Source organism: Peromyscus californicus, unplaced genomic scaffold (genome assembly GCF_007827085.1).
Source record: "Peromyscus californicus insignis strain IS unplaced genomic scaffold, ASM782708v3 Scaffold_3__1_contigs__length_106647218, whole genome shotgun sequence".
Taxonomy (NCBI): domain Eukaryota; kingdom Metazoa; phylum Chordata; class Mammalia; order Rodentia; family Cricetidae; genus Peromyscus; species Peromyscus californicus.
The window spans coordinates 27041900-27054728 of NW_026294551.1; the positions used below are offsets into that span (position 1 = coordinate 27041900).

General features: G+C 53.9%; 1 protein-coding gene across 1 annotated transcript; it reads right to left on the reverse strand.

Annotated features, from left to right (window-relative positions):
- Positions 1–8: 8 nt before the first annotated feature.
- Positions 9–8030, reverse strand: Phospho1 (phosphoethanolamine/phosphocholine phosphatase 1). The gene is made up of 3 exons (XM_052757611.1): positions 7345–8030; positions 3230–3341; positions 9–1700 (listed from the first exon to the last, which is right to left on the reverse strand). Exon 3 carries the CDS (start codon positions 1691–1693, stop codon positions 824–826), a length of 870 nt encoding a protein of 289 aa, XP_052613571.1. The 5' UTR covers positions 1694–1700; positions 3230–3341; positions 7345–8030; the 3' UTR covers positions 9–823.
- Between the last annotated feature and the right edge of the window lie 4799 nt (positions 8031–12829).

Genomic DNA, 12829 nt, shown 5'->3' on the forward strand with positions numbered 1-12829 from the left:
TGAGTCACTTTGTCCCCCTTCACCTCCTTTATAGGTCTGAAATACCAGAGGGGGGGAGGGGCTTGGATTTCCCTGGCTCTACGTAAAAACATGGCTTTCTGTTCCATAAGGGCGGAGGGGGGTGCGGAGGACGGCTTTGGTGAAGTCCCTGGTCTCTTGCTGTAGTAGATGAGGATGGAGTGAGATTGGTCACACTCTCCGAGGTCATTGGTTGGTTCTGCCTCGTTCCACCAGCAGGAGGTTGGCTACTCCCTCTGGCTTTTTCTTCCTTTGGGGGTGTCTGGCATGGTGGGCGGGGGTAAGGGAAGCAAGGCGCAACCCGAGCAGCAGCGGTGTGGGATCGCGGTGGCTGAAGCAAAAATCAAGGATGCTTTGGAGCTGTCTCCCGGGAGCATCCGCGGGTCTGCGCGAGGAACCCGGCGCTGGCATGCGGACTGGGGTGGGTGGGTGTGTCCTGAGTCCGATTGAAAGACTAGGTAGGGGAAGTTACGCAGCCGGAGCAGCAGCTGAAGTAGTGGGAGATATCCTTTCTCCCAGCTGCCAGGAGCCCCTTCCTCTCAGTTCGAGGGACACTGCCTGCCTTCCAAGGGGTGCTCACCACTCCCTGGAGGGGAGGCAGCCGAGCTGTGGTAACTGCATAGATAGGGACGGCTCTGAGTCTCCGCTCCCAGACCACAAGCGGACAAAACTCCAGAAATGCCCAGAGGAACATAGCAAAGCGAAGAAAGGAAGGAGTAAAACCAGGCGGTCTTAACCAATGCCCAGGCCTGCCCCCCCCCTCCTCCGGCGGTTGTCCCCGGGTACCCCTCGCAGGTGACGGTCTTCAACACATCTTCAGCACCTGTTGCAGATGTTGGCGCACGTCTGCGGCTGTTTCCCAGGGCACCACGTGGGCGCGGAAGGAGCTGGGATCGGCCTTCTGTGCCTCCTGGATGAGGCGGTGCATGGGGTAACCGCGGCGCGGGAAGGCCACGTCCCCGCCCGCCAGCAGCCCCGTGGGGCAGAAGTCATTTGCGCCATCGCCCACGTAGAAGAGGCGCTCGAAGTGCACGCCGTCGCGGGCCCGCTCACGCAGGTATTCGCTGAGCACCTTGTGCTTGCACATGTTGGCGGGGCAGCGCGGGCAGCTGTGCGTGTGGAAGGGCCGCAGCGTCAGCAGTCCCCGCGCGTCGGGCCCGGATGGGTTGCTGAGGATGCGGCGGAACAAGCTGTGGTGGCCAGCGGCACGCAGGGCACTCTCCACACCGAAGGTGTTGGCATCCGAAATGAGAATGACCTCGAAGCAGGAGCCCTGCTTGGCTACGAACTGCAGCAAGTCGCCCATGCCTGGCGACAGGGGGATGGTCTCGTAGACAGCGCGCAGGTCCCGGGGCCGTACGCCCTGCTCACCCAGGTACTTGAAGACGCGTTGCATGTACTCATTGTAGTAGCCCTCGCGGTAGGTGGCTCGCAGGCTCTCGGGTAGTTGCTGGCCTGGCGCCGCGCGCACGATCGAGTCGTCGCTGTTTTCGTCCACGATGGTCTCATCGAAGTCGAAGGTCAGGAGGAAGCGAGGCGCGCCGGGCGCAGCCATCCTGCCGTCCTGGGAGCAGGGGGAAGAGGAGCAGGAGGAGGGGGCAAGCGAAAGGTGGCGCGGCGGGAGCCGGCCGGGGAGAGCCTGGTTAGCGGGCCACAGCCAGGATCGCTGGCACATCCAAGACCTGAGGAGGACCCAAGGCTGGTTAAGTCGGAGATGGAACCCATGTGGGGCCCACACCCCGCCGTCCCTTGCCCATCTCTCAATTAATCGTGGGGGGTGCTTGAAGCAAGGGGTCCATACTGGTCTCCTCTCTCATGGGGTCCCTGGGGCTTTAGCAGCTGTCAGCTTAGGAGAAGCGAGGAGGGGCTTGTCAGGGATCACTCCCTGAGGTCCCTTAACTGATTTGGCGTCACCAAGGCGGGTGGGTAATGAGTGTCAGCTCTCAGGTGCCAGGCTTGGAAAGCCAGGTTCCAGATCCTGCTAGGTCCTGGCCAGAGAACTAGATTCCAGCCCTTGAAAGGACCAGGTATGTATGCAGACCACACAAGACCCAGGGAGGCTCAGTGGGAGCTTCCAGCCAGATGGCCCTGGGCAGGGGGGCTTAAGGGATGAGACATGGCTCTTCCTCCGGGGAGTTACTGTAGGGCCCTGTGCTGCTGCTAATCACTTGCCAATTCCCTGGGAAGAACGTGCCAGCAGGTGGGGTTTCTGCTAGAGTCCGAAGCAAGCAGGCAGCAGAAGCAATGGGGGCCCCCCTCGCCAGGCCACAGCACACCTGGGAGACAGGTAGGGGAGAGGGAAAAGAGCAGCAGTGGCTAACAAAGGCAGAGGGAGGGAGGGGCGGGTAGCTAGCAGGAGGGGGCCACAGGGGAGGGGATATTTAGGAGGAAGTCAGGCAAGGTAGAACAGACTACTGGAATAGGGTGGGCGCCTTAGGTAGTGAGACTCTGGGCCAAGGGCGAACAGCATGGGAGAGGATGGGGGAACAGTGGGAGTATTGGGGCACAAAGAGAGAGGCAGGCACACAGACACAGCGGGAGCCCCCATCTGCGCGCATCCCTGCCACCTCTGTTTGCCAGCAGCTGCACGGGAGGGCCAGAGTGACAGACCCTGTAAGTCCTAGACTATCCACCATACTGCTTGTCCGTCTGCCTCTCTGCAAGAGCTTCCTGTCCCAACTCACCCACGTGGAACCTGGTTTCCCGTCACACAATCACACCCACTTCTTTCTTTTTAAAGAAAGGGTCTCATGGAGCTCAGGCTGACCTCAAAACGTGCCGTGTAGCGGTACCTCCTGAGTCTCCTGTTTTTCGCCATCCCAGTGATCCAACAGCATCCCGCGCCGATTGAGCTACATCCCAAGCCCTCACCCGCTATTACTTCTGATAACTTTTGGTAAAACAGCAACAGTTTCGGTCATTTCAGAGCTGGGATTGGAACGTGGCTCCCTGGCTCCCCTAAAAGGACCATCCCTTCCACCGTCTCCATCTGGTAGTTGCCTGGGGTTTACTATCAACCTGGGGGAGTTTCAGTGGCATGAGGTCTCTGTTGTTGAGGGTATAAGGCACCAGGACCCACACCAGAGAAATGTCTAGGGATTCACAGAGTGCCAGTGGAGAGGGCAAATCTGAACGGGACTGGAGAGGGTCCCTCCTATCTCAGGGTGGAAAAGCTGGGGCATGAGGCCTCATCCTGAAGGGCCCCACTTACCCTAGATAGGCATCGTAGGCCAACAGCTGGAAGACACCCGCTCATTGTCAGGATTTTATCCTGGGCACCACCTCTAGAAACTTTGTTGGTTTCAAGCTTTCATCCAGAGCTCCTGAAACAAACAAAAAGAACCCACAAAAGTACACACCTGTTCATTTGGGGTGTGTTGACGCACACCTTTAACCTCAGCACTTGGGAAGGAGGCAGAAGCAGATGGATCTATTGAGTTTGAGGCCAGCCTGGTCTACATAGTGGGTTCTAAGATTGCCAGGGAAATGTAGAGAGAGACCCTGTCTCAAAAACCGGCTTCCCTTTTACCACTCATGCCCACCTGACTCTATTTCCTCAAGCACAGGAGTTACTCCCAGGTTCTCAGCAAGAGCAAGGTCTTGCTATTAACACTCCTGGCCAGTTCCCAGGCTTACCAGAGAGGTAACAAGGGGGCACACCTGGAGATCCAGACAGGCTAAGGGACTTGCTCAAAAGCCACTCACTCAACATGGCTGAGGCTTTTCAAAACCAGATCTCAGAGGCTGGTCCAGGACTTCTTTCTCCAGTATGACCTTGGCCCACACACAAGTAGGGCATGTCACAGTTTACCAGTCAGTCACCTTTATTCCCAATCTCATTCATGGTTCGTTAGACCCGTGAAGGCAGAGAACAGAGGGATTCATTCACTTCCCAGAGGCTGTGTTGTTTAAGCAGTGTGGCATTTGGTTCATGAATGCTTCACCACTGTCTAGAGGCTGAGAGCCCTGGGCTCTACATGAGATATGAGACTTACCTCCGTCACTACCCGTGTTCAGGGGTCTCATCAACAAGACCTCTACTAGAAACCTCTACTAGATTTAGGTGACCCGGTCTGATCTTTTGGTTGGGGCCTTCATCATTTGCAGCTACGCAGTTTACCATCTACAGCTTCTGGTGCCTCCCTACTCCCCTACGTCTCCACCCCCAGGTTGAGAGACCAGAGGTCAGTCAGCCTCTTAAACTTGGAAAGATACAGCTTGGAATCGGAAAGATACCAGAGAACAGATATAGCAGAGCTGGCTGGCTGCTGCCCTCTAGTGGTGACAATAGATGGCGCCGTAAACTCTGACTTTGTCAAGGTGACGTTCCCTGACCATCCCAGGGCAGCAGAGGCAACAGCCTCCAGAATAAACTAGGAGAGGACTACGTGGACACAGGCTCTGGAACCGTCTTTAGAGAGAGAGAGGCATCAATGGCTACCCTCGGTTCCTCAAAGCAAAGCTTTTCAGCAGAGACGGGAAGTGACTTTTAGTGCCGCCCCCACCCCACTCCCAGTTTATAGCTAGTAACTGGAAGGAGGCTATAAAGCTCACCAGCAAAAAATGGTAGTGTCCTGGGAAACTCAACACTGTTGAGATAGTGGAAGAGAAGGGGATGGGGATAGGGACAAGGGAATGGCATGCAGGGGATATTAGGGGAACTGTCACTGTCAGAATCCTAGCTGATATAACCTTTGTCCCAGGACAAGCGTTAGAGGAGAAGCGGGGCGTGGGGGGGTGCGGGTGGGGGTGAGGGGTGTGGGGGTGCCACACCCATTGTAAAAAGCAATCTCAGAGGGATAGCATCATGCAGGAGGAGAAGCAGGGGGCAGATACAAAGACACAAATGGTCACCAGCAGCCACACAGACCAACTTTTTTCTCTCATTGTTTCTGCCTTCCCTCCCTCCCTTCCACAATCAGGAATGACCACCGGTCTTGGCAGGTATTATACAGCACACCCTTAATCCAATACTTTTGCTTTTAATTTTGAGACAGGGTGACCCAACATGGCCTTGAACTCAGCCTCCTGAGTAATGAATCCCCTGCCCTGCTAAGATAAATTTTCATCTCTTGGGGGGCGGGGGGTCAACTATTTGCCTGTCTTCCTTTTTTAAAAAAAGATTATATTAATCTTATGCTTAAAACCTCTCATGTCTCACAGTAGTAGACACAATTATGTTTTTACCTAATACTAGTGAGCGTTTACAGAAATCTTCATTTTTGTGTTGGAGACAGGGCCTCACTACCTAACCCTGGCTGTCCTGCAACTTTCTATGTAGACCAGGCTGGCCTCAAACTGCCTGCCTCTGCCTCTCAAGTGCTGGGATTCGAGTCCAGCACTGCCACTCCTGGTAATCTTGTTTCTTTTTTATCTGCAGAGCAGTAAGCCAGGCATCCTGGGTTTCTTCCCAGAAGCTAAGGCAGCCTCACTGTGACACCCCATATCCCAGCCCCACAGCTGGGGAAGCATACATCCCTAGTTGTTATTTGGCTTCATAACATTTGAAAAGGTCAATGGCAGTTGCCTGGCCTGGTGATGCAGGAGAATCCGAGTTCGAGACCAGCTTGAACTACACAAAAAGTTCCTGTTTCAAACAACAACCACACACACAAGTCACTCACTCCTGACACATTTGTACGAGTGATAAAATCCTGTGTGGTGCCAGACAGTGGTGGTACATACCTTTAATCCCAACACTTAGGAGGCAGAGGCAGGGGGATCTCTGAGTTCAAGGCCAGCCTGGTCTATATAGTGAGTTCCAGGACAGCCAGGATTACGCAGAGAAACCCTGTCTCAAAACAAATAAAAACAAAAAACAAAAAAACCAACAACAACAAAAATTCCTTGTGGAGACAGGATTTGAGTTTCTTCAGCATGTTAGCAGGGAGAGGAAGCAGATTTTCTGGGGCAGAAAGTAGTTCTTTTCTAGTCCCACCTAAGATTAACTTTTGTGGCCCTGATTCCATAGATCACAAGCTCCCAGCTTGCTCCCTCCCTCCGCTGACACAATTCCCCCCCCCCCCCCCCCAATACAGGGTCTCTGTGTAGCTTTGGAGCCTGTCCTGGATCTCACTCTGTAGACCAGGTTGGCCTGGAACTCAGAGATCTGCCTTTAATCCTGAGTGCTGGGGTTAAAGGTGTGCCACCACCGCTCCCAGAGACAAATACTCAAGTTAAATCTGTGGGAAGGTGGGGTAGGTGTGTGTGTGTGTGTGTGTGTCTCTCTTTTTTTTTTTTTTTTTTTTCGAGACAGGGTTTCTCTGTGTAGCTTTACGCCTTTCCTGGAACTCACTCTGTAGCCCAGGCTGGCCTCGAACTCACAGAGATCCGCCTGGCTCTGCCTCCCGAGTGCTGGGATTAAAGGCGTGCGCCACCACCACCCGGCGTCTGTTGGTGTCTTAAGTTCTAGGCTTGAATTCTCCTAATGGAGGATAGGGTAGAAAAGTTTGGAGAGTTTTCCACGAGAAACATGCAGGCTGAGAATGGGGGTGAGGACTTCAGAAATATCACAGTAGCAAGCCCTCTCTGCTCCAAGAATAAGTATGCCCACCACTAGGAATCAGATCTGACAGCTAAGCTGGGATTCCTGCCCCTAACCCTCACAACTTCACGAACGCCTTTCTTGTTCAAAGAGACTCAGAGAGGTCCGGCTGAGTCATGGGCGTCACACAGCATCAGAACCAGGATTAGAACTCAGGGGTCTCTACTCTCTGAACCTTCCCGTTTGCCCCAGAGACTCTGTAATGTTCCCTGTCCTGGCTAGTTAGGGAGCAATGATCTATGCCCTGGTGCCAGTGAGGAATCTGGGACTAGGCGTCGCCTCTGGGGTCCCCTGCTTGGGTAGGCAAGCAGAGGTTGATCTTCACTGGGTAGGGGCAGAGAGATGGCAGCTGCCGGTGGGGTAGCAGGAGAGATATTTTTAGAGGTGACTGGAAAGCAGGCACTCTGGCACACCCCCAGCTGGCGGGCACTTCGCTCTAATGCGGGCGGGGGGTGCGCAGCTCGGGGAGAAGGGAGGACTTGTGGGTGGCGGGGAGCTATGATAGTCCCCGAAGATGAAGGGGCACTGGGCTCCATGAGCCTGGTGAAGAAGGGGGCTCAGTTCTCTGCCCCAGGGGTTACCCCACCACCAAGCGCATGAAACACCCTCAAACTCCACACGGCCCCCACCCCAACATTGAGATCGCGATCCTCCCGAAGCCCAGGACTCAACGCGGGGCAGCGGCGGCCGCGCTGTCTGTCCCGGTTGAGTTTGGACCGAAAGTAGTGGGAAGGGGGCTAGTTAAGGGATTTGGGGGGCAGGATGGAGCAAGGGGTACTTACGGGAATTGGGGAGGACGCAGTCTTATCCACCCCCGGATTTCTGAGCTCCGGCTCACGCGTCCCTCCGGTCCTGAGGGACCGTGGAAGATGTGCTTCTGTCCCTTCCCTTCCACCTGCCCTCCATCCCCGGGGCCGCCGCCGCGTCCCCTTTAAATGCCGGGGAGCCGGAGCCGGAGCCGCGGCGGGCGCTGCGGCAGCCGCAGCACCCGGGCCCACCGCAGTCCCCGCACGTCACAAGCGCCCAGCCAATCACCGCGGCGCCGGCGCACATCAAAGGGGCGGGCTCCCCGCGGGCCACGCCTCCCGGCTGTCCCCGAGGCCGCGCGAGCGGCGGTGGGACTGGGCGGGCTGGACGGGTGGAGCGTGGCGCGTCCCGTCCGAGGGGCGTGGGTGCAGGGCACCCTCTGCGTGCGCGTGGCACGTGCGTGAGTCGCTGTCACACTGCCCGCCTCCCGCCGGGCTCGGCGTGGGGCATCTGCACGCAGCCCCCTCCACCGCCCGCCGGTCCGCCTTGTCGCTGAGCTCCGCGGGACAGCTTGGTGACCGGAACCGCAGAGCAGCACGCCGTCCACGTGCGTCGAGCTCGGTGTCCTCTGCCCTTCCGGGAGGAGCCACGGCGTCCCACCGGGTCTTCGGAACCTTGTTCCCAGATTACCGGGGTATTCGTGCTTGCCGGCAGAGGGGCTCTCTCACCCAGCACCGCGTAAACACGGAGTTGGAGAGCCAACACTGAACATAGCGGTGCGAATAAAAAGCCCCGCTTTCTCTAAGTCCCGAGAGTGTGTTCCTAGCCTCATTCCTCTCTCGGGAGCTTTCCCACCCTTTCCAGCCCTCATATTGTGATTGAGAGAGAAGAGGTGAAACCTGGATTTCCTGAGCCCGTGCTATGACCCAGGAGAAACGATTTGTCCGAGAGTTCAAACACAACACTACTTTAGCCACAGAACGAGATCTGAGTGAGAAGTAGGTGCACACAGACCTGGGTCGAACCAGCCCTTTCTAAATCCTCCTCCCGCCCTGCTCCTGCAACAAAGCTTGTCAATAAATTTCCGTAAACTCTGCAGGACAGGGGAGGGGCTGCATGCTGCCACCAGTACAAAAGCCAATAGGCAGAAGAATTGGCCAACCTGATCGACCACTCCCATCCTTCAAATCCTTGATGATGACTTTTCCGCTGTCTCTGCTCCCTAAACCGCCAGCACCCCTTCACCTTCTCTATCCCTGGTGGTTGTTGAGGTCAGAGGACAGCTAGCAGGTGCCTGTATTCCTTCCCCCTTCCCCTGCCAGTCCTTGTTTGGCTTTTTGTTTGTTTGGTTTTTCGAGACAGGGTTTCTCGAGACAGGACAGCCTTGGCTGTCCTGGGACTCACTCTGTAGACCAGGCTGGCCTCGAACTCACAGAGATCCGCCTGCCTCTGCCTCCCGAGTGCTGGGATTAAAGGCGTGCGCCACCACCTCCTGATTGGTGTTTGTCTTACTTAGCACTGTGACCCAGACCCTAGACACTGACACCCTGTAAGCCTTAGACATTTGTTGTTGCTGGGTGTGGTGGCGCTTGCCTTTAATCCCAGCACTTGGGAGGCTGAGGCAGGCGGATCTCTAAGCAGTCAAGCCCCGCCAGGTCTACAGAGTGCGTTCCAGGACAGCCAGGGCTACAGAGTGAGATCCTGTATAAGGAAAAAAATCCTGATCCTCTGGTGCAACTTCAGCCTTACTTCCAAACTCACTGATACAGTCAGAGAGAGCTGGTAGCCGACTTTTCTCCCTTAGTGATCTCAAGCTTTTACTGCCCAGTTCTGCCTTCTAGCCCAGTGATGGGGAGATACAGGCTGTGACTGTAATACAGGTGAGCTGCCCTATGAGGGTGCTGGAAACTGAACTCTGGTTCTCTGCAAGATCAGCATGAGCACTCTTAACTGCTGAGCCACCTCTCCAGCCCAAGCACGGAAAACGCCTATTCCCCTGGTGCTAAAACCTTCGGAACACTCCCTGTCTGTCTTTCAACTTCCTTTACTTTCCCTATTACCAGTCAGAGAGTGAACCAATGGATGATCAGCCTTGTGTCTAAAGATGGGGACAGAAATGGTAGGAGAGAGCCGAGGCCCAGGCGTCAGAGGCTGATGCTCAGCACAGGGTGGAAGCTCTTGCTCTGTAATTAGTTTCACTTTAGGACTTGGGTCACCTGACCTGACAGAGAGCTCGTGGGGCAGAGAGTCATCTGAGGTGACAGAGCTTGCTCAAGTCTCTGGTGACCCTTGACTCAGGTGGCTACAGTCGCACTTTCCAACTCAGTCCTCACCAAGAGGCTGAGTCACTTGCCCGAGGTTCTGATGGTAGAGCCCAAAAGGCCAGGTCACACCCTGTTCTTCAGGTAGCCTTGCAGTATGCGCAGAGGTGACAGGAAGGAGTGGACAGTTCAGGTCACACGGCCCACCCCGGAGAGCAGGACCACTAGTCTTTCCAGGAACCGCCTGGGTGTTGGTCATTGAGTATTTCCAGTTTTTCAGAAGCTGAAACCCAGGGGCATTAAGAAAGTAAGTGCCTTGCCTTAGGGCACTGTGGGGCAAACGTCAGTGGTCAGATGTCGATCTGTACTCCCGGTGAACCCAAAGAGGAAAAAGAAGGGGCCCTCAGTGACCTGGGGACGGGTGAGTGTGGGCTTAGCTAGGAGTTGTGACCAAGTGTGTCCCATTACGCGTCTCAGTTGTAAAGCACTGCACTAGGAGTTATAACCAGGACTGAGAGCATCCCTTTCAAGCCCCCATGGTCAAGCCTGGACAACGGTGACTCACTCTAAAATCCTCTGCTCTTCCTTCCCACAACAGTCCCTCTGTGCTACTAGCTAGCTTCCAATTTACACATGGCAAAAATATGTCCCTTGCCCAAAGTCACCGAGCTAAGATGTGGCAAAAGACAAGATTTGAAACCTGAAGATTTTATTACACATTTGTGTATTCATTTGGGTGATGTCTCACTAATGTAGTTGAGGTGGCCTAGAATTCCCAGTCCTCACCATGTCCGGACGGGAGCTACATTCTCCACCCACCCCCCAACACACCTTTGGACAGGATTTCATGTAGTTTAGGCTAGCCTTAAACTTTCTAACTCATGAGTGCTAGGATTGTTGGAGTGGCCTGCCATACCTGGTTACGTAGTGCCGCGGTGGAACCCAGGGCTTTGTGCATGTTAAGTAACCCCTCTTCCAACTGAGCCACATCCCTAGCCTCGCCCCCACTTTTTATGATTTACTTTTTTTTTATTTTATGTGTATTGGTGTTTTGCTTGCATGTATCCTCTGAAACTGGAGTTACAGATAGTTGTGAACTGCCATGTGGGTGCTGGGAATCGAACTCTGGTCCTTTGGAACAGCAGCCAGTGCTCTTAACCGATGAATCGAGCTCCATGACCAACTGCATTCTTAATCAAAAGGAAGTACCCTCTTGTGGAGATAGGAAGATGAAGGGGCTTGTTTGTGTTCTTTTGTTGTTGTTGTTGTCTTTCTGAGGCAGGGTCCTACTCTAAAGCCCTGGCTGGCCTGGAACCTTATTTGTATTCTTTTTGGGGTTTTTTTTTGCGGGGGTGGGGGTGGGGTGGGGGGGGGTGTTTGTTTTTTTTTTTTGTTTTTTTTGTTTTTTCGAGACAAGGTTTCTTTCTCTGTGCAGCTTTAGAGCCTGCCCTGGATCTTGCTCTGTAGACCAGGCTGGCATTGATGAGACAAGGATCTCTTGTAGGCCAAGCCAGATTTCAACTCACTGGTCAGCTGAGGCTGACCTAGAACTCCTTTATGCACACATACCTCATGCTGGGATAAGAGCACTGAGTCTGGCAGGAGGCTCATGTTCTTGAATGAACATCTTGGGCCTATTAGTTTTGTTGTTTGCTTGCTTGCTTGCTTTTTTGAGACAGGGTTTCTCTGTGTAGCCCTGGCTGTCTTGGAAATCTCTCTGTAGCCCAGGCTGGCCTCGAACTCAGAGATCTGCCTGCCTCTGCCTCCCTAGTGATGGGATTAAAGATGTGCACCACCACCACCAGCTTTAGCTTTGTTACTTTTGTTTTTGTTTTGAGACAAGGTCTCTCTACAGAGTCCTGGCTGTCCTGGAACTCACTCTGTAGACCAGGCTAGCCTGGAACTCCTGGTGATTTGCCAGTCTCTGCCTCTGGAGTACTGGGATTAAAGGCGTGCACCACCATGCCAGGCACCTATCCGTTATTAGGTTGAACATCGTGAGGCTGAACAGCCCTTAAGTTCTGGCTTCTAGAACAGCCTGATTAGGAATGAGGACATCTGCTTTCAAACTAGTGTGACGTAAGGCTCCCTTTGGACCTTGTTTTCCTTAGTAGGGAGGATTATCAAGATCTTGCAGATTTTAAGGACTGGCTGTTACTTAATGGAGACCAGAGAGTGAGTCTGAAGGGTTCCTCCTGTAGCTGCCTGGAGACTACATAGTTCCTTGGAACCCTCAGATCCCAGCCAGGTCCAGAGGGCATAGGTAGGAGCCGAGCAGAGATGGGTGGGGTGCCCTCCTTAGCACAAGCACTGGCCTGCCTAGTCACCTGGGTCCGAAGCCCCAGGAGGGCATGGCAAGGAGCATTTTTGAAATATTCTGGCCTGAGTCCCTGGGCTCACCCAAACATGCAGAAGCCTGTTTGCTGCCCCGTGGCCCTTGGGGCATTCCGTAAGTCTGCCCCTACCTCTACCCCCATGGAGAAGACTTTGAATTTCCGTTCTCTGATCCTGACTTGAGCAGGCTTCTACACTGTGTGGTTCTAACTAAACTTGGTGAATCTGTCTGATTTTGAATTGCTCTTCTATGGATCCAAGAAGGTTGACCCCCACCCACAGGTCCACAGAGGGATTGGGCAACAGCATAGCACAAGTCAGGACTCTGATCTTCAAAGCCAGGCCCTTCAGAAGCTGGGAACAGTGTGTATTCTCCTGTTAGCCATGCATCACAACCATGCTATGCTCATTTGTTGGTGATCTAATTTTTTTTTTTAATAAAAACTCAGAGGGTGGAGAGATGGCTCAGTGGTTATCAGTTAAGAGCACTGCCTGTTCTTTCGAGGACCTGGGTTCGAGTCCCAGCACCCACATAGTGGCTCATAATCATCTGTAACTTCTGTTCTAGTCTTCAGAGGCACCAGGTATGCCATGGTGTACAAGACATACATGAAGGCAAAACATCCATACACATAAAAATAAAAAATAGAAAAATATTGACCGTGCAGTGCACTGGGAGAGAGATATTCCGTAGGATGTAGACCCTGTCCTAGAGCAGCTTATAGTCTGAAGGGGACTGGGCAAGAAAACAGGCCTTTCAAAAGAGTATCCAGGGAAAGTCAGGCCTAATGGTGCAGGCCTCTAAAGCTGAGGCAGGATGGTGGCAAGTTCAAGGTCCAGCTGGGCTGTACAGTAAGCTCCAGACTGGTCAGGGATCCTATTTCAAGCAAGATCCTGTTTTTCAAAAGAAAAACCAATATAATTT